This window comes from Limulus polyphemus, unplaced genomic scaffold, assembly GCF_000517525.1.
Source record: "Limulus polyphemus unplaced genomic scaffold, Limulus_polyphemus-2.1.2 Scaffold1270, whole genome shotgun sequence".
Lineage (NCBI taxonomy): Eukaryota > Metazoa > Arthropoda > Merostomata > Xiphosura > Limulidae > Limulus > Limulus polyphemus.
Genome location: NW_013666880.1, coordinates 136,453 through 158,473, shown reverse-complemented (window position 1 = coordinate 158,473; position 22,021 = coordinate 136,453). Strand labels below are relative to the sequence as shown.

Genomic DNA, 22,021 nt, shown 5'->3' with positions numbered 1-22,021 from the left:
TCATTAAAGAATTATAAACAGTTCAAAGCGTATATTCAACTGGGCTGTTTTCTTAGAAACAGCTCTGTAATAAACTTTTACTGCCTTGATATTTATTGCAGTGATTATTTAGTTATTAGCTAAAAATATTATAGCCCTCCAAACCTGTGAAATGTAACGGGCCAGCAAAGATGATAAACCTCTATTTAAAAAACAGGCCTTAGATAGCATATGCTTTCATAGAAAACTTCATTCTAACACTGGAAGTTTAAAGGCGAGTTGATTACTGTGATTTGTGCAACCTTCTGACTTGGAAATCCATTTAAGCCTCTTAAAATATTGTGTTATCATAATCAGTCTTCTATGATGTTTCATCAGACACACAACCTTCATGGGCTGTGTACTTTTTGTATGAAAAAAAAGGTTAAAGACTCTTTATAAATGATGTTTCCACGTATTGTTTTACCATACTGTTACATATGACCTTATGAGGCCTTGTATTCATTGAAATATTGCTTTGAGGATGAATTAGAATTACAGAGAGCAGAAATTAAAACACTTTTTATATTAAAACTTTAACAAAACGTGAAAAAGAATCTTTTTGAACTACATATTTAAAACTATTAGCAGTCTAAATCTTTCATATACCGTAACTTAACAGATTCATAGAGTGACTCCAAAATTACAGGACTCTAGAACATATATATATATATATATATCAATCTTTATTCATATAACACAATGCGAGTACAAACATAAATGAAAATGACATGACACACTTTTCTGAGCAGTTCAAGTTTTATCAATCCAATACAAATAAAACAAAAGAAACACATTATTAATGTGATACGAAGAAATTAAAACACATAATTAACACAATGACTAAGAAAAAAAAGACTTAACATTTGTGTGGCAGAGGAGATGTTACTCTTGGCACACACTTAATATATTTATCGATACATATATACTTTTGTTATTTTATTTGTCAGCCACAGTGCAAGTAAGTTATATTTGTCATTTTTTTCACTCGAATTCGAAATAAAGGGAAAATGCATACTATTTGGTGACTTCTGTAAAATTTCATTTGTAATAGTTAATTTGTGTGTTATAATCATATCGTATGCTTACGTTTTCTGTGTAATTGAGGTAAAGATGTAGTAAGAATCCCAATACGGGTCAGTGTTTGGTCTATCTGTTATACATGTATTTGCAAAAAAAAAAGACAAAAACGTAGTAAACTGTCGTAGTAAAGTATATAATTCTAATTTCTCAAACATGCTGAAATTAACTGAAAATAATAAACGCACTTTATCACAGGGAACTGAATTATATGAATAAACAGGAAGAAATCTGCTAAGAGAAGATATAAGTTTTGGAAATATTTCATTTAATTTTCCTCAAGAAAACTTTTGAATTACTATATGATGAACTGAGAAGCTTATTACCTTTGAATGCTTTTAGGAATAACAAATCACAAAGTTCGTTTCCATGTTTTGTAGCCTAAGTCTAATCATTAATTGGTATAAAATCTATATATATGCATTTAAGTGTTTCTAAAATGCTAACAAAATCAACTTATTAAATAGAGTAGTGTCTGCACAAGCTGTTATTACCGATATATAACTACTGCAACACACTGGAGAGTATTTGACATATGTAAGTTAAAATCTCTATATACTGCTATATGAAAATTGATAAACCTATTTTTCTTTTTCAGTAAAATATAACTAAAGGAAGAAACAGTGTTGCGAGAAGAGAAGCAGCACTTGGTGTCCTTAACTAAAACTGCTATCGTCACTACTATACCCACTTTTCCTGTTACTGGGACTGAGCTGAGCGTTGATCGACTTCCCATCTGTACTACTACTACTGCTTCGTTGGATAATGATGATTGGGATTACTCTTCCTCTTCCATTTCTACTAAAGTCATTGTATTCGCCACTGTTTTTGTTCTCGAGAAATCCTTCATCCCTTCCACCCTTGTTTCCATGATTGTTACCTCGAAAACCACCATTGTTTCCATATCCACCATTACTGCTACTATGGCTCTGGTGTTCAAAGCCTCCTTTAATAATATCACTACTTTCATGCTTGTCTCCATATTCATTTCCGTTAGCTCTGAAGCTTTCTATTCCGTCTCCATTATTATCATACTGTCCTTTGTTACTTCCATGGCTTACACTTCTAAATTTATTTTGTTGACCACCCTGATTTTTATAACCACCACTATTATCTCCATGGCTTTCACTTGTAATTTCCTTGTTTCCACCACCTCTGCTTCCATAACGACCTCCACTTTGTCCAAGTGTTCTACTCCTAAATTCTCCGTTTCTCCCACTACTGTTTTCAATATCACCTCCACTACCTCTGTAATTTCCACCTCCATATCCATTAGTACTTCCATAAACACCTTTGCTATTTCCATGCCTTCCATCTTTGAACTCTTTTGACTCATAACCACCACTATTACCTCTGTGACTACCACTTATTGACCCTTCATTAATTCCATATCCATTACTACTAGGTCCATCGTTTCCAACTCCAAATCCGCCTTTGTTTTGATTGTAATTTCCATAACTATCTTCGCTTCCTCCGAAGTGTCCTCCATCAAATTTGTCTTTTCTGTTACCATTGACTGTAAAACCACTACGGTGGTTGCCACTTATAAACCTCCCTTTTCCACCAACACCACTATTTCCATATCCACCATTATTAAGTCCATGATTTATACCTCTAAGACCAGCTCGTTCCCCTTCACTGTTTCCATAACTACCACTACCAGATCCATGCCTTCCACCTCTAAAGGTGTCTTTTCTACTATCATCTGTTCCATAACTACCTTTAGTTCTTCCTTTGTTTCTATGCTCAAATCCCCTTTGTCCATTATCATTGGGCCTATAGTCACCTCCATTTTTTCCGTAACTATTACCTCCAGTTCCTATAGTGCTATCGTAACCACTATTACCGTGATCACCATTACTATAACCTTCTTTTGCATTACTTCCTTTATTATATCCACTTCCTCTGTGACTACCATTTCCAGATCGTTTTTTGCTTCCATATCCACCGCTAGTACTTCGGTGACTTACAGCACTAAACTCTTCTTGTCTGCTATCACCGTTTCTATAACCAATTCCAGTTCCTGCATGAATATGACCTCCAGATCCTCCAGTATTTCGATAACTATTACTACTCCTACCGAGGTTTCCATAACCAAATTCTTTTTTTCTATTATCATTATTTCCGTGACCACCACCACTTCGTCCGTAACTACTGACTATAGATTCCCCAATATTTCCATAACCACTACCACCCTGGTTACTATTTTCAAATACTCCTTTATCAGCATCACTATTATCATAGCTATTTCCACTTTCTCCGTGGCTTCCACTTTCAAATCCTTCAAAGCTTCCATATCCACCATTAGCATGTTTATGCCCTCCAACTGTAAGTCTTGATTTTCCACCGCTGCTTCTTCCATAAGCACCCTCACTACCTCCATGGATTCCATACCCAAATCTTGGATGTCCACTATCATTGTTTATATTTCCAGTTCCTCCTTGAATATGACCTCCAGACCCTCCAATATTTTGATTATCCTTACCACTTCTACCATGGTTTCCATATCCAAGTTCTTTTTTCTTATTATCGTTGCTGCCACGATCACCACCGTGACTATTAATAATAAATTCCCCAGTACTTCTATAACCATTACCACCCTGGTTACTATTTGCAAATCCTCCTTTCCCACCATAATTATTTTCATAACCACTTCCACTTCCTCTGTGGCTTTTACTTTCAGATCCTCCTACTCCAAAGGTTCCATATCTCCCATTAATATTTTTATGCCCTCCAACTACAAATATTGATTTCCCATCACTGCTTCTTCTATAACCACCACTTTCTTTATCTTCGTGCCTATCATTTTGAAATCCTCCTTTTCCGCCTTCATTGTTGTTGCTTCCATAATCGCCTATATTAGCTCCATGTTCACCATCTCTAAATCCCACATTACTACTTCCATGGTCTCCACCTAGTGAACTTTCTTCATTAGTACCAGTGTTTGTATAACCACCTCCTGTCACCCCGCTGTGTACATTTCCGGTTCCGTTGCTGGTATCTATGTATTTCCCACCAACGTATCCTCTTTTTAATCCGCCATCATTTCCGTGATTTTTACTGCCAATTCCTCCGTAACCAGCTTCTTTGTCATTTCCTAAATTTATATTTAGAGGTCGTAGGTAGATGACGCTATACTTTATTGTTTGTCCATTTTGGCCCTGAGAATTATAATCTCCCTGGTAGCTGGGGTGCACCAATAAGGCCACGAGAAGTAAAAGAAGACGTAGCACCTATAAAGTTATGAAAAAGGATTCAGATTAATCTAGTACTCGTAATATCGAGATGTACTTTTAGCTGTGATATTTGCTTAGCGAATAGTGGAACTATTTATAATTCACAATTTAAATTTTTATAATGTTCTCCAAATTCTCCCATTTGTTTTACCCTAAAGTCATTGAAGATCGTAAAATAAATAGAAATATTTCTTGAATATATAAGCATATAATACAAATACAATGCTTGACTGTTTTATAACAAAAGAAGAAAATGGTCATTACTTACGTCAAAACTGTTCTATGAACTAGTTGTTTCAATACATAAAAATGATATAATATTTATTATGAAATGTCTAGAGATACCATTAAGTAACTCACTGCTATTAAACCATCTTTTCAAGAAAAGTTTTCTTCTTTATTCACACAAGAAGCTACTGAAAATCTTTCTAAAATTCAATTAATTGAATGAAACGGTTTAAGGAAAAAACGAATAAAATTTCTTCAAATATAGCTTCCTTTATAACATTTATTTCAGCGAGGTTTAGCTCAGTAATTCCAATGTATAGTATTTCTTAACATTCAGTAGTCATCCAGTGGCTCAGTGGTAAGACTGGCCAGGTGGTTAGGGCGCTTGACTCGTAATCAAAAGACATCAAACATGCTCGCCCTTTCAGCTGTGGGAGCGTTATAATGTGACGGTCAATCCCACTATTCGTTGGTAAAAGAGTAGCCCAAGAGTTGGCGGTGGGTGGTGATGACTAGCTGCCTTCCCTCTACTCTTGCACTGCTAAATTAGCAGTGTAGCTTTGCGCGAAATTCATAACAAACCAAACCCATGGTGGGCAGAGCACAGATAGCCCATTGTGTAACTTTGTGCTTAACCAATACCAAACTAAACATTCAGTATTGCTTATCTCATGATCAACTTATTAATCGTACCCTAAAAAAAGGATACATATATATTTAACATGAATTGCAATTTTAATTTCTTTACCCCAAAATTTGCTCATGAATTTTATAGGAAAATTAAAACTCTCCTTTAAAAGCATAAGGTACATTCTGTAGAACCTTATGCACTCTTTTTAACAGTTCTGATATTTAACAGTGCTTTAGTGTGTGACTTTCTATAACAAGTTATGATATAATTAGGCTTTGACGTTATTTATAAGCTTTTTGCAGATCGTGACCTATTTTTCAAAATTGCATTTGATGTAATCCAGTTTCAGATATGGGGTTTATTCGGATACAGAGATGACTAACTAACATAAAGTAGTATTTAGAGAGAACCGTAGAGTTTCATAAAACTCTTATTTTCCACGACTAAGTATTTTTCTTTACCGTCTTGATTGTAAAACATTTTTCAAAAATAATATTTTACTAGAGGAACGATTTTGGAATACTTTGTTCAGTCTGTACTCGAGCTTTATATTAGTCAGGCATGCATACCAATGGGCCCTCTAACAAAATGTCATTTAATATAACTAAATTTTATTTTTTGTTAGCATTAACTCATTGGGTTTTGTGAAGCGTTCTAATTGAAGGTTCTGATAAAATCCTTGCTTTGCTAGTTGGATCATGTCAGACAGGAAACATCTTTATAGATGTAGAAAGTCGTGAATGAGTGAGTACCCTAGAATTTATAGAATAAAATAATTGCGTTTAAAACGTATGCAATTTGTACTAAACCTGGAATATTGTTTTAAAATTCTTACTTAATCTTTTCTTAATCTTCTAGAATGTACAGCACAGATCATTTTACCCGTTCCTCACTCAATATTATAGACAACGGAGACAAACATGATAACTTTATATCATATTACCTGTTCCTCACTCAAATAAAGTTATTATGTTTGTCTCCGTTGTTTATATTACGATTAATATAAACAAAACAGTAATAATCTATATAAGAAACAACAGATAGTATAATTGAAAAATTGAAGAAAGATAAAATTTCTAAGCAATAAGTAAGTACAGATGATCAAGATAAACCCAAAATGAAAAGCTCACCGTTTTCATAGTGCCGATTGCTGTCAAGAGAAAACTGTTCTTAAGCAGTATTGACTTTCCTAACCGAAACGGGAATGAAAAGTATGTACTTAACAAATACGAAACGGAAAAGAAGTGAACATCTTTCTACGAAGAAATAAAAACGCTAAATACGACAAAATGAATCACCTGTTTTATATATATACTGTATATTAGTGGATCACGTGCGTCATTTTTTTAAAGTTTGAATAGTGGTGCGCATGATACTGTGGGTGGATTATTAAAACAGAGATAGGGAGTGAGAAAAAGGACATTTTAACGAACTGTGAGCTAAGGACCTATCAGAACGTTTTCTCATCTACTTAAAGGTTAAATTTAATAGTATATCCAAAGTAGGTCAGCTACGAAGATAAGACCTCAGCTGTGGATCTTTACTTCGATAAAAACAACAACAATGCTTTCCTTGATATTATATGCTTTTCCTGTTTCTATTTTCTTAAACGTATTGTGCAGGTCAGAGTTCGCCACGATTGCGTTCTATAGTAACACAGCTTAATCCTGGTTATGTCAAAGTAGATGTAATTCATTCATCTTGTTCCGCTTTGCTGGGTGTTCCATTTCGTAAAAAAAAAGAACATCTAAGAAATCAACATACTAAGGCAATATTTTCTTAAACTCATTGACCTTGTAATTATTCTGTAAAACTATCAAGCCTCCATTATTATTTTCTCAATTCACTGAAGTTTATGATCAAATGATATTATCAGATGATCACATTCTATGCATTCTAATTAGAAAATGGTCACTTACAGCCAACCTTTGTTTATATATATATACTTTATCTGCGTCCTGGTTCACTATAATGAAAATGGCATGTCCATAGCCCGTACATATGTCAGCTATTATTTGTTCTTTGCAAATTTACCTAATGGCGGCATACAGTGCTCTATATCTTTTGAATATCAACGCGCTACAGGTGTTTTTAAAAGATACTTTTAAGTACCCATGAACTAGAACATTTTTTTGGGATAACTCTTATCAATCACGATAATTAAAGCTATGAATAAAGTGTTATACTCTCGGAAGATAAAAAATTTTGACATGAATTATGTCAACAAGTAAAATATCAATAGCTTATTTGTAAAGGATTAGGCGTTAATGTTATCTTTACACTTCCATTAATACAGTCTTGGACCGGTGGCTCAGCGATAAGTCTGATGGCTTATAATTCTGGTTTCGATACCCTTAGTAGACAGAGCACAGATACTCTATTGTGTAGTTTTATGCTTAACAACAAACGCACGGCTGAAAGGACGAGCATGTTTGCTATAACGGGGATTGAACTCGCCACTCGCAGAATGCGAGTCGACTGCCCTAACCACCTGGCCATGCCGTGCTTGTAACTTTGAAAGTAAAGCAAATAATCTCTTCATTGAAGAACGTAGAGTTTTTTATTAATCCTACAAAGAACCCAAATTTAATCATAATTGAACCAGATATAGGAGATAAAAGAAGGGTACTATTATTTCAAACAGAAGTAATTACATTACTAAACTAACTAGCGTAATAAATGATAGGAAAAAATGTTAAATTATATAAAGATACAACTATTATAATAGAAATTAAATTACAAAGTTGAAGAAAAATCATATTGTATCTGAAAGTGCTTTTACGCAAGTTCGACTAGTTGGGTTTAATGCAGGGATCTTGTATGGTATGCCTAAAGTCCTATAAGTGTAACTGTTTCAAACATTAACTCTTGCAACCATAGTTTATTAGATTTTATAGTTAAATATCTTCAAGAATACACGAGTTATAGTACACTGTTAAATACAGTTTGAGTTGTTTTCAACCAATAAAAGAATATGGATTTCCATCATTATATTTACGCAACTAATTTTGATGTAGAAACATTGTACACTATTATTCATTTCAGTTGTTTATTTAATGTCTTTTACTATTAATAGTCTCATTTTTTGTTTGGTAAAGACACTTATGATCGGACAGATGGGGTCAGTATAGGATCTAAATAATCAGTGTACATTACTTAAAGCTGATAAGCTTTTAATGTGTACCTCTATGGCTGCTTTATTTCTAAGTTACTATAAGGGACTGTCTTATTGCTTTTAAAATGCTTTATTACATACGCTACGTAGATTATACATTCGTTACTCTCCAGTTACGAGAGCATGTAGATGAATAATAAACACAAAAATATTAAAGTCATTGTAGAGCAAAAATATTATTCAAAACTGAAACTCTTATAATATTTTGTACATAGTAAAAAAGTGTATCTTAAGTAGGTGTTTATTATATACCAGCGTTTTTGGATTATATGTACACTAGCAGAGACCTGTAAAACATTTGTGGCCAAATAGTATCTTTATTGCAAAAGTACTTCTTCAAACACAGGATTTTGGGGATGATAAAAATTAATTCTAACTGTAGACACCGAAATCTACAAGTCCACTTGGCTTAGGCGTAACATTAGTTTAGCCTATATTAAGTACGGCCTATATTCGATAAAAAGATAAGTTAACACTGTAAGTTTTGTACATTTTTTGCTTTAGTTAGAGCTAAACTTCATCATATTTAGTGCTACCAATAAATACACTTAAAATGTCGTTCTATGACCTAAAGTCAGACCTTTTTTTAAACTTTGATAAGTTTTTAAAATGTTGTTGTACAAGATGTCTACTAAATTATATTTACATCCGCCTTTTGTTTAAATCCACTGAAATGAAGTGCACGCGCATGCGCATTTAGATAGTAAGGTGCGCTTGAATTTTCTAGACAGACAAAAACTGAGATTATTATAACAGATTTTGTATAGCTCACTATACAAACTGAATGTAATGCTCCGATTTTGATTGGTAACTGTCTTATTACTACTAATTTGATTTCAGACTCAAATCATCAACTTCGACGTACCTTGATTACCTCAAATTAGAAGCTTGTATTTTTTTTCTCATTTTAGGCTTTCTGGAGTTGACCTACTAAAACGGTCATTCGTGGCCTGCAATTATTTACTCGTAAGCAAGGTTTTGGAAAAAAATATTACGTGACGATAACTGATGTCTCTCACATGATTTCTTGTGTTTTATACACACACATTCTTGTGCAAGGCATAATATTTAATAACTGAAAAAATAATTACCTGTTAAAAATATTTGAATATTTGTTATACTTTTTCTATAGTCTTGTGAAAGATCGACGTTTCAAAGGTAACACGGGCCTGCAAATTTAAACTTCATAAAAGTTGTTTTGGTTTTAATAACTGATTTTCCATAATTCAGCTACGCAGATTTCGAAAATATTATTCATTTTTTTCTATAACGTAAGGATTTTTTATAAATTGGGAAGTAAAAAAACTAATTTAGATCAAATTATTATTTCGGTTACCACAATGTAGATGTGTTATTATTATGTCTGTTAACAAAAATACAAACAAACTGAAGAAAAGGGAAGAACACTAATGTTAAACGATCATGCATCCTCATTCATCCTGTATTTTTTTGTAAAAATCTATGTCTTTTAGTCTCAAAACTACGTGTTATGGTATTTCTTTTATGGCCCCCATTGGCATAGCGGTATGTCTGCGGACTTATATAGCTAGAAACCGGACTTCGATACCCGTGGTGGACAAAGCACACATAGCCCTTTGTGTAGCTTTGTGCTTAATAACAAACAATAACAACTTTCTTTTGTGTATTGCGTTATGATGTTTTGTGAAAATTCTGTACGTGGTGGAGAAAAATGGATATCATTTTCGGATTCAGCAACAGGAATTACTGTAGAACATGTAAAAACGTCAAGATAATAAAACCACCGCAGGCTTGTGTAATAACCGGAAATAGAATCGAATGTACTATTATGTAACAAAACATTGCTATAAAACTAACTTGCTTGAAAAACTTCTCACGCTCTCAATGTTGCTAGTTTTGTGAAAATTCGGAACCAGAATCGTTCTATATTTTGAGAAAAAATTACCAAACACTAACTTTCACAGGTAATTTTAGTCAATGGAATGAAACAAAGTAAAACTAATATATTATTGTTTTAGGATCCTATTAAGCTAAACGATTTAAAATGTTAGTTTTAATATATATTGAGAACTAAAAACCAATAAATTAAGAGGAAGATTAGAAATGATACATGATTTCAAATAAATCGTTCGTCATAGAGATAGAGTTATAATTCACATATTTAATCTTTATAACCACCATTTTATTTCAAGATAATAATTCAAGGGTCGCTTTTTTATTTTTTTAAAGTTAATGCTGTTTTTGTGAACGTTCAATTTAATATATATGAAAAGACCGATTTTCTACAACTTAGTGAATTCTTTGGTGATGTTAATTGACAGTTTTGCAGTTTTACTGAGTAGTTTATTATTTATGAATGTATTTTGATAATAAATTGTTCATCTTTTGCTTAGTTATAAAATTAAACAACGTAAGTCTTATAAAGCTTTACATCAACGTGTTTTTCTGTGATTGGCCTACTTTCAGTTTGTGTGTTAGTGAAACTTAATATTATATTGGCTTCACACTTTTATCATTTACCACATATTATTTTATACCTTTAACTAGTGTCTTTCGTACTTTCACATCGCAAGTTCTTTTAGTTTTTAACCGAATGAAATGAGGCTTGACGAACAAAGTTAAAAAACTCGTGTCTTTCATTTTACAGCTACATAATGTTTGTTTCTATTAACCCTGAGGACGTTGTAAAAGCAAAACGTTGGTAGTAACAAAAAACAAATATATTTACATCTGGAGTATAAAGGTCGTTTATCTTAACTGTTATCACAATGTGTAAATCCCTTAAGTATGCACTACAAACTTTGAAAGAATGTAGGATAAAGATAAAACTTCTATTTCACGAAAACAATAAATCAGTTGACGTCTATCTTCCGATGCAATTGGCGTACTTTGAGTCATCTCAGATTTATAATAAATTCTTTTTGACCCAAAATTATCTCTTTCTGTAATAAGTTTAATTCTCTGTCAAGAAAACACAACACTCAAAAGGAAACGCCTTCTTGCAATGGAAAATTAGAGCATTCTACTCCCCTACAGCATTTTTTCCCCAGTGACTCAGGAGTAAACTTCAGGGATTATAACACTAGGATTTGGGACTCTAAAAATCAGCTTAAATAGTCCATTGTGCACCTCTGTGCTAAATGTAAATCAAATAACCCTGAAGTATATTAACTAAAAGAAGCTCACTTTATAGGTCGATAATAATTTTCCTTAGAATTTTTCATACTAACTATTATTTTAATGATAAAATTTTGTAGCACATTAAACGCGGCTTGTAATGTTTAGTAATATGTTGATTAACATAAGATGTGGTTATCTGCTTGATAACTTTTTCAGTAGTGTAGAGGAAACGTTTTAAAATCGAAGAACAAAAGGAGAGCGCCGCTTACAAAGTTTGGAAAGCTTAAATATCTACTTTGCCAAATGTAAGAAATACTCTGTTAACCAAATTACAGATAGAAATTATAAACTATTAAAAACTTTAAAAACTATCTTCATTCAATTTTTTAAAGCGGAGATGTTTCTTAACTACTGACAAATTTCAATAAAAGAAAGAGAAAATAAAGGATGGTAAATGAAAGCTTATTCTGATAACTAAAGTGTTTAAAATTCATTATTAAATCATGTATGAAAAACTAACTGGATAATTAGAATATATCTAGCAACATGTGCAGTATACAATTTTGAAATGTTTTGTTACTAGTGAAATTTTACCACGATTTGAAAAAAAAGGCTTTTTTTCATCTCAAGTTCCCGTTTCCTTATTATTATGATTTAAGATTTGTTAATTATAGAACACCAGAATAGCTGTTGTTTATCATGATTTCAATTACGTATTCGATAGGTGTTCTTGTAAAAAGATTTGTGGTGGTATGACCTAGTAATTAGCGTTCCGGACTGTGGCTTCAGATGGACCATGTTTCACGTCCAGTTGCTGAGGAAAAAAAAGTTCGCAATCCACACTATAAGAATTACAAAAATGACGGTAAGGTCCTTCTATTCAATTAGATTAGCCCAAGAGTTAGCGGTGGGTGTTGTTGATTGACTAGTTGTCTTTCCTTTAGTCTAACAATTCAAAATTAGGGGTGGTTCGATCAGATAGCCTTGGTGTAACTTTGCGCGAATATCCGAAAAAAAACAAACAGACTTACAACAGATTAGTATTCTTTTGATGTATATAAAAATCTATAAATCATCACAACCAATCATAAATGAACAGATTTCAAATCGAGCAACATTTCTAAATGGTTTCCGTATAGATATATTGTAGGAATTTTGTTTCTCATCTTCTACTGACTAACATCAATACCAACATTATTCTAAATTTTCTAATTATCCTACGAAGCTGGTAAGATTGTGACTGTGGAAAACTTGTGACAAAAGTGGTCACCAGGACACTTCTATCGAAACATAATAGATCTCTATGTTGCAGTGTAAAAACATCTTTCTTGTTGTATGGTTTTGGTTTCAATTTCGCGCAAACCTACACGAGGGCTATCTGCGCTAGCTGTCCGTAATTTAGCAGTGAAAGACTAGAAGGAAAACAGCTAGTAATCACCACCCACAGCCAACTCTTGAGCTACTCTTTTACCAACGAATAGTTGGATTGACCAAACATTATAATGTCCCCACGGCTGAAATGGCAGATTGTGAGTCGAGCGCCCTAACCACCTGGCCATGCCGAGCCTCTTGTTGTATGATAGGAATTTTATTTAACGAGAAAAAAACAAAACCAACGTAATAGCAAACAACGTTTTTAAACTTATAGTTAGAATGTTTCGGTCAATCCCACAATTCGTTGGTAAAAGAGTAGCCCAAAAGTTGGCGGTGGGTGGTGATGACTAGTTGCCTTCCCTCTAGTCCTACTCTGCTAAATTAGGGACGGCTAGTGCAGATAGCCCTCGTGTAGCTTTGCGCGAAATTCAAAACAAACAAACAAACTCTTCTCACTTTTTCCGTGACAGGAATTTAGTTTCTAAAGGAGAGTTAACTTTCCTCAACCGGAGTGTTCAAGGATATTATTATCCCCCTTCGCCCCGCTCACGGCAATTTTATTTGTTATAATCGCGATTTTTTATAATATTGTTGGTAAGGTTGGTTGTACTTTTGACTAGTGGTATTTAAAAAGTGAGGCAGAGAAGCAGAGAGAGAGAAAGATGTCCGGTGGGCTCCAGGGCTGAGAAGAGACCAAGGCTGCAGACGTAAATTTGTAGAGAAGAAGTAAGGCGACGAACGTTCGATAAAGCAATCAATAAACTTCCCATGATAAGGGAACATAGATTTAATTTTTTTTCAGAGGTTGTTTTAGGGTGTTTTGGAGACCATGTATATGTTGTATGGAGATGCTGTTTTGTGTGGGGCACTGGTCAAGGTGTGTTTTGTGTGGGGCACTGGTCAAGGTGTGTAGCTTAGCAGTTAGGGTATTTCTAGTTTCTGCTGTTTGGAAATATTTCTGAGCTAGTGTTGTAAATCTGGAATGTTGCTAGTTTTGTCCATATATTTAATAGGAGTGAATTTTGGTAATCTGAGGGCTAATCTTAAGACTGTTTTGTTGAAGTTTGAGAGATTTAGCGACATTTTTGGGCATATTGTAGGTGATTTGAGAGCCGTATTCTATTAGGAGTGAATATACGCTTTATAGATTTTTAAGATAGTATTGCATCCTTTATTGTTACCTGTCATGAGTTTTAAATGGTTAATTATTTTGCTTATTGATTTATTAATGTTTTTGAAATGTTGCGACCAGGAGAGTCGTGTGTCGAAGGTTATTCCTAGAAATTTCGCATGGGAGCATAACTTTGTTAAAAAGGGGTATATTAAAAATGTTTGGAACTTACTGAAAGCTATTTAAATTGGTTCTAGGTTTATTTGATGAATTAAAGCTTTCTGAATTGGTTCTAGGTTTATTTGATGAATTAAAGCTATTTAAATTGGTTCTAGGTTTATTTGATGAATTAAAGCTTTCTGAATTGGTTCTATGTTTATTTGATGAATTAAAGCTATTTAAATTGGTTCTAGGTTTATTTGATGAATTAGAGCTATTTAAATTGTTTCTAAATTGGTTTTCATTTCAATAATTTCTCCAAACAGATTACTGAAGAGTGACAGTTATAAAAGTATATAGACCAGTTATTGTGTATAACTACGTGCTTATATTCGTGTTAATTCTCAATACGAAGATATATAAAATAATGGCACAAGTGATGTGAATAAAGAAACACTGGTGTAATGTTTACTTTCACTTCCATCATGATTCCTTGGGTCTGACAAACAGTTCGTGGGATAAGGCTAAAGTTTTATTGTATACGTAGAACAAAAATGTTTTCAGGACAATGAGAATGTTTCTAATTCACTTGTCTGTTTTTGACCAGAAAATAGTGTTCGACATTTGCAAGATTAAATAAACTTAACAGTAATTCTGAATAAGTTTTATTTCTTTGTTGCCAAACGCAAAGCTACACAACGGGCTATCTGTGCTGTGCCCATAACGGGTATCAAAACCCGATTTTTAACGCTATCAGCCCTCGTACTTACTTCTGAGTCATCGGAGGGCACTCTCAATAAGCGTTAATTTTATTTTTTTTAATCAGGGTTCCTTCGTTCGTAATATCGTGAGCCACTTTTGTCCCAGTACTTAATTCCTCCATTGGGTCAGCGGTAAGTTTAAGAACTTACAACACTAAAATTCAAAGTTAGATTCTCCGCAGTGAACAGAGAGCAAATAATAGATTGTATAATTTTGCGATAAAACAACTACAACCTAACGGTTAGCAAGCCAGACTATGGATCTGAATGTCTAGGGTTCGATCCACGTTGTGACACTGAGTATATTCCGCATTTTCAGTTGTGAGGGTTAATGGCTATTTAGGCATGTCTCTCACAATGTACCGTTCGGCTTGAAAATACCAAATTTTTTTATAATTTAATCTGAATGTCTGAAAACAGACCATTTGCTGTGTGTCTTTCAGCTCTATTTATTCAAAATTTTATTTTAACTGCAAAAGTTTGGTAGTAGAGAGGATTCTCTAAACTGAATTTTTATGTGGGTTACAATAAATTTGCATTATTTTGTTTTTAATTTTGATGGTCGTTTCTTACCTATTTTCATCTTTATTACTAAATTAAAATTTCATGTAACATTTCTGCTGTAATTGTTACATAGTTGCACAATGGGTTATATTTGCTTTATCTATCGCAAGGATATCGAACTCCGGATTTTACCACTGTAAGCCCGTAAAAGGGACGTAGCTCTGAATACGTTCATGTACTTCGGGAAAATGAAAAATTATATGTAAACTTTGAAAAAATACACGATATTTAAACGTTCTTTATCAATGTAAAAGTATTTGAATATGTTTGATAAATTCAAAAATAATGTTATCTTTCAAGAAACTTTTTTATGGTGAAATTGAAATTAAAAGTCCGAAACTTTCTTGAAATGTTGTTTTAAAAGATTAGCTGGATAAATATTATATTCATTTAACTCATTGTACTTGAAAATCGCAAGAAGTAATACGTGTTTTAGTCAATATTATGATCTTCCGTTGTAAATATAACGTCGGCTCGAACAATCTTAATATAGCCAATTTTACAAACTCAGTACGGCCCAGTGATTAGAGAGTATCGGCCTTTGGTTCCGAGATTACGTAATTCGCACACCCGTTACTGCCGCAAAACCACGCTAAGTGTTTTGGGGTCGTGGGAACGTTATAACCATGACGGTCAAATCCAACTATTTGATCAGAGTTTTACATGTTGTAACGTTATAAAAAATATTCATTAGAAAAACAAGAGCTTTCCAGTTTTCCTGAAAATTACGATTTGTAAAATTTTCGAATTTAATTTCATTTTCATTGCCATGACTGGAAAATTTCCCGCTTTTTCTGGAATGTAACTATGTTTCATCATGAATTTTTAGTTTTTTAATTTTATTATTGTATTTTATTCTATCTAATATAATTTTTTGATTTTTGTAAGAGTATATTATAAAATTAAATATTCACATGAATTTAAGAATAGAAAACAAGTGCCAAAGGAAAAAAAGTATCATATAGTTATTGCATTTAATGGTTTTCCGGCCGATGAGCGGTAAATTTACGGACTAACAACGCTAAAGTCCGGGGTTTGATTCTCCGCGATTGACAGAGTGCAAATAGCACTTATTATGTATATAATGAAATTAGAAAGATCTATACACACTGTATTTATGTGTCGTTTACCTAAAGCATATATTTTATTATCCAATTAAATAATGGGACTTTGAATGTATAATAGATTGAGTTTCTAGTTTTCTTTAAATTAACTCCTACTCTGTATTGAGTAAAGGATAGTAGGAAATTAATTTGTTTATTAAACATTTGTAATTTGTTCACTATTTTTTTTCTGCCAGATTTAACATTTTATTTCCGCATATTTATTTGTTTAAATTATTTGCTTTTGCGTATCTTAACATAACACAAAGTATTCCTAAAGTGTGTTTACTAAAACGTCGTTAGATTTTTATCAGATCTTTGTAAATCCGTTTCTCTCTCTCTTCTATGTAAAAGCATTTGATGCAACAATGCAAACAATTCAGATTCAGATTTTTCTTTCTGTAGCAAATTAATATCATTTCTAGAGGAAAGTTTGTAAGGTATTTTGTTATTTTAAGAAAACTTCAACAAGTATGCACTTTTATTCAGATGGTTTATGTCGGACATTTTCACATAATTTTATTTCATTTATCTGAATAACAAAGTATGTAAAATATTCAGTTTACTTAAGTATTGTCATGATGGATCGCATCAAATAAGATAGTGGCTTCAATAGAATAAGTTTCATAGAAATGTGAATTTATTAGATTTATCAGTTTATGCCCTTACTTTGTCATCAAACCCTTAATAAGTTGGTCGAAATTCTATGCTGACCTGTTATTCTCGTTTTGAATTATGATTTATTTTTGAATTATTACTCCGATTCAACTATTTCGTAATGAGAAGAATGAGATTTCCTTCTTCAAACATTCTTGTATTATTAACCAATAATCTTGTTCTCGTTCTGGATGAAGCCAGATTGTGTAATTTATTAGATTGTTGCTGACACGCATATAGGAATATAACAAGATTATAAACGATCTATTTCAAGCATGATATTTCATCGTCAGTGCAGAAGAACGCATACTGAAATTTTAAATAGGCTCTGCTTATCAAATGTTTAATACCAATCCTAAATCAAAGTTATTTTTCAATTGCAAAAACGCTTATATTACAAGTTGTGAAAGCGTGAAAATTTCCACATCCATTAAAAACAAATAAATAATAAGAAAATTAATTCATGACCAACATTGACGACCATAAAATTAACAGTAAAATAAGGTCTCTTTGTATCAGAGCTTTAGAAAGAAAATTTCATAAAATCTAAGCCCTTTTGAATCTTTCCTGTTTTCAGCCAAAAAATTATTTGCATTTCGAACAATGTTATTTTTTCCTGTATTAGCTGAGATAGTAGTAGGAAATCTTGTTAACGAACCCTTTCAAATATGTATATTTGAAGTTATTATGAACAGCTATACAGATAATAAACTAGAACGAACTCATTCCCTCTTATGCTCCCATTCCAAGGCTTTAAAAACATTTACATATCTAATTTAATCATAAATTGTATTTATAATGATATGAAGCCCTGGAGGTCTAAAAACGCAACCGAATTCGTCCGTAGTGTTTGTACGTAGTGTGAAAGCACCTTTCCCAATAACACTAAACGAAAAACGAATATCTCTCGTCCAGCAGTTTTAAAGAGCTATAAGTTAAATTAGGTACTTTCATCATCTTCATCTCTTCTGTCCTGATGGCTCTTTTCATATCACTGATCCATATTTAACGTTGTTAGTTGTTGCATCTTCGAACAGGTACTTTATTATCTTTATTTTGTTTTATCTGGGAGCTCATTTTACACAATAAATGGAAAATTCGTATTCTTAGATATTACCGCCATGTCAGGTTGATAAAGCTTCATTTTTGTGTTTGAAATTTATCTTGCTGAATACATTTCCTGTAATTCTGTCTTTAAAATACGAATAAGGGAATAGAAAAGAAATCATAATTTATCCAACAATTTGGAATACTGGGATCTCATCAATGATACCAGAAAACTTCCTAAAGTTAAATATACAGAAGGCTCAAAGTAAATAAAATACCACAAGAGTTGATGTTTTTTACACAAGTGTTCCTTTCAAGAGCGAATATTGCCAATCAATTGTTAAATCTTTCCATATAAATTGTGAGCTTGATCTAGAGATATTGGTTCTACACATAAATACACCATTTGAATTAAGGTTGACAAAATATCCCCCGAAGGCGCTCGAAATGTTTTGTTTCTTTGTTTGGAATTAAGCAAAAAGTTACACGATGAGCTATCTGTGCTCTGCCCACCACGGGTATCGAAACCCGGTTTCTAGCAGTAGAAGTCCGCAAACATACCGCTGTGCCACTGGGGAGCCTCGAAATGCAAATAGCAATGTTGAAAATATTTCAAATGAATATTTCGTATATTTTAAAGATTATAATGAAATTTATCATATCATTATTATGTTATATGGCCATTTTTACACACTAAGCTGAAAGTTCAATTGAACTTTCCGGAAATTTATGTATATCACTTTCAAGCTTCTATATACAAGAATCAGAGAAAATATAGGTTCTCAAACAACACTAGGTCTCGCTTCTTGGTGGCTAAGCGCTAAGTCTGTAGGTTTATAATTCTAAAATTCGATACTCGCGGTAGGCAGAGCACAGATAGTCCTTTGCGTAGCTGTGTTTTTACCTACAAACAAACAAATATTATGTTACTGTGTAAATTATTTAAGCATAAGTGGAGATAAACCTTACTTAAATGAATATAGATTGTAACACAAATAATAATTCGGTGTTAATTGTATTTAAATTCGCATAACGCCTTACTTCACCCGCTGAACGATATGTTATTTTAAATAGATAATATCTATCACAAATATAGGCTTTTCGTACTCTGACAGTATATTAACTTCTAAAATATTACCCCCCCCTCCAGTGGCACAGCGGAATGTCTGCGGACTCACACCGCCAGAAACCGGGTTTCGATACCAGATCACAGATGGCCCATTATGTAGCTTTATGCTTAATTCCAAACAATCAAGCAAACTTCACGTTATAACAAACACTACTCACACATAACAGATATCCTAAGGTAAAATTAAAACTTCTAACAGATATTAAAACTAGGATAAAGGTAATAAGTAAATAAAAAGAACACTCTGCCACACTTAGCTTTGAAAATCTCATTTAAAATGCTGTGGGACAACAAGTATGATTTTAAAAAACTCTGATTTATTTTCTTAAAATCTATATTTTAAATTATCTAGAAATCGAAATTTTCCATATTTTGATCTATTAAAACTTACCTGTAATGGTACGTTTTCACATAAAAATATTTTCTCAAATTAAAATTTACATAACTTTTGTCTGATTGGCAAGTTTTTAGCCTATTATGAGTAATTTCGCATGATTATTCTTTAGTACACATGATTGACGATTCCGTTTTATATTTATAAACGCAAAGTTGAAAACTACAAACTATCAAAACATTTATGAAATAATAAATGATTTAAAGCAGCGGCCACCTGTTCAAAAATTGAGAGGTCAGGTATGGTTTATCGGTTAATGTGTCAGTTCGAGACGTGATATGCCGAAGAACGTGCTCCGCACATTCAGCTGTGGGGATGTTATAACTGTGATAGTCAATCCCACCCTTCGATTAAAAAGAACCACATATACAGCAGGTGCTACTGGCTACTTGCCTATCCTCTGGTTAGCAGTTCTAATTTACGAGTGATTATGCCTAAATCTTAGTGGTCTCTGACTTGTTCATTTAGGACATGTGTCGCATATGACGCTGTTCAGGTTGAAAACACCCTAAAGTTGAAGTTCCCAGTTCCACCTCTTCTGTCAGAACTAAACCCATGGTTAAGAAAAACTAACTCAATATAACCTTTGTTTCATTGTATATCCACTTGAAGTTATATTAAATAATGTGGTTCCTATTTGATCTGTACTATACTTTTCTTACTCATAACCCTACTGATTAGTGAAGTAACATGGCTCTCGTTTAGAAAGTACTACAAATATTTTAATTTCTTTAAATCGAAATAGCAGATATATTTATTATCTAAAAGGCTCTCCTGCAGACGCAACCTAGATTTCGCTCTTTTATATTACCTATTCATAAATGTACATCATATATATATATATCATTCAATACAATAGCTAAAGCAATGAATATGTTTTGCTTTGCTTCCTACCAATAAATAGACATATCACTTAACTGTATTATTACTCTTATAGGTTAGCTTGAAGTCCCACCAATTAGCCTACTTTTTAATAGCCTTGTTCAGTTGTTTTCCATCATCGCATTTTCATTTCATTGAGGTCACATATAATGAATTCAGTTCGTGCCTCTATGAATTTACACTACCTACAAACAGCGCTCTTTTGAATAGCCTATAATATTAATATTATAATGTCTTACAAATAATGTTTTTACAAAAATAATATAAAACTGAGAAGCTGCGTAATGTTACTTCTAAGATAAATTACAGTTATCTATTCTTGCTTTTTTTTCATTATTCACTCAACCATGGTCCATAGATTTTTTCGGTTCATGATAAAATAAGTATTGAATATGTCACAGTAAATAAACCCAGTAAATATAATTTACTTTTAAAATTCTTCAGTCATGACATTTTATGTTTGAGTTTATTTTTATATGAATATAGATGTCTGTCTAAACTCAAGCTTTTTTCCATGTTCTACTTCTTTTTTTTTTATCATATGATTCTTGACAAATAATTTACTTACCACAAATATCGGTACTTATAAAAAATATGGCTTATGTTTTTCATACTGGGGTTATCTCTTTCGCTGTTGTTTTAACCTTTTTTTTATTCAGTTACTGAAATATTCAACGACCCAACAATACTTATTGGATAGTGTGGCAGACGACCCAACAATACCTCTTGTTTAGTGTGGCAGACGACCCAACAATACCTTTTGTTTAGTGTGGCAGATGTTATGTGCTTGATGAGTGACATCAATAACATGCAGTCATCCTATTTGGGAATAGAAATAAAACATTTTGAAATTGACGGAAAATATTTTATTGTAGCCATTGTAAACACATTAAGTTCGATTATTCTTCCCTCACTAATTTAAAACTGTTTCAATGTTTTGAGGAAATTTTGCACTTAAAGATGATTAGATAAATCGAAACAATGGAAAAGTAGTTTAAGATACAGAAACTATGTGTTCTGATATCATCTTATAATACATATCTTCCATAAAACAGTAACTCTAATATAACTGTGTAGAGTGTTACAGAACCGATAAATTTCATTGTGTAGGTCTTCAAAACGCGTTGATGTTACCAATAAAGATTTCATATATAAAATTGTATGTACCAGACCTAAAAAGTACGTTTATCTCGCACGTGCACTTCAATTTACAAAAACTAGTTTAACGAATAAATGGCAGTAATAACTGTTTTAATTTCAAATATTGTTTCATTTACTCACTTCTTATGTAATATTATCATCATCAAAGACGAAACAACATCAATTGTTATGTATTAGAATTTCAAATAGCCTGAAATTGAGTTAAATGATAC

General features: G+C 32.6%; 2 protein-coding genes across 2 annotated transcripts in view; both read right to left on the bottom strand.

The window, feature by feature from the left end:
- Window positions 1–22,021, bottom strand: part of LOC111086629 — a 75,475-nt gene that overhangs the window by 38,533 nt on the left and 14,921 nt on the right. The gene's annotated exons all lie outside the window — the stretch shown is intronic.
- On the bottom strand, window positions 1,755–6,332 carry LOC106462868 (glycine-rich cell wall structural protein 1.8-like). Its single transcript, XM_013922834.1, has 2 exons — window positions 6,324–6,332; window positions 1,755–4,331 (listed from the first exon to the last, which is right to left on the bottom strand). The coding sequence occupies exons 1-2, from the start codon at window positions 6,330–6,332 to the stop codon at window positions 1,755–1,757; spliced, it is 2,586 nt and encodes an 861-aa protein (XP_013778288.1).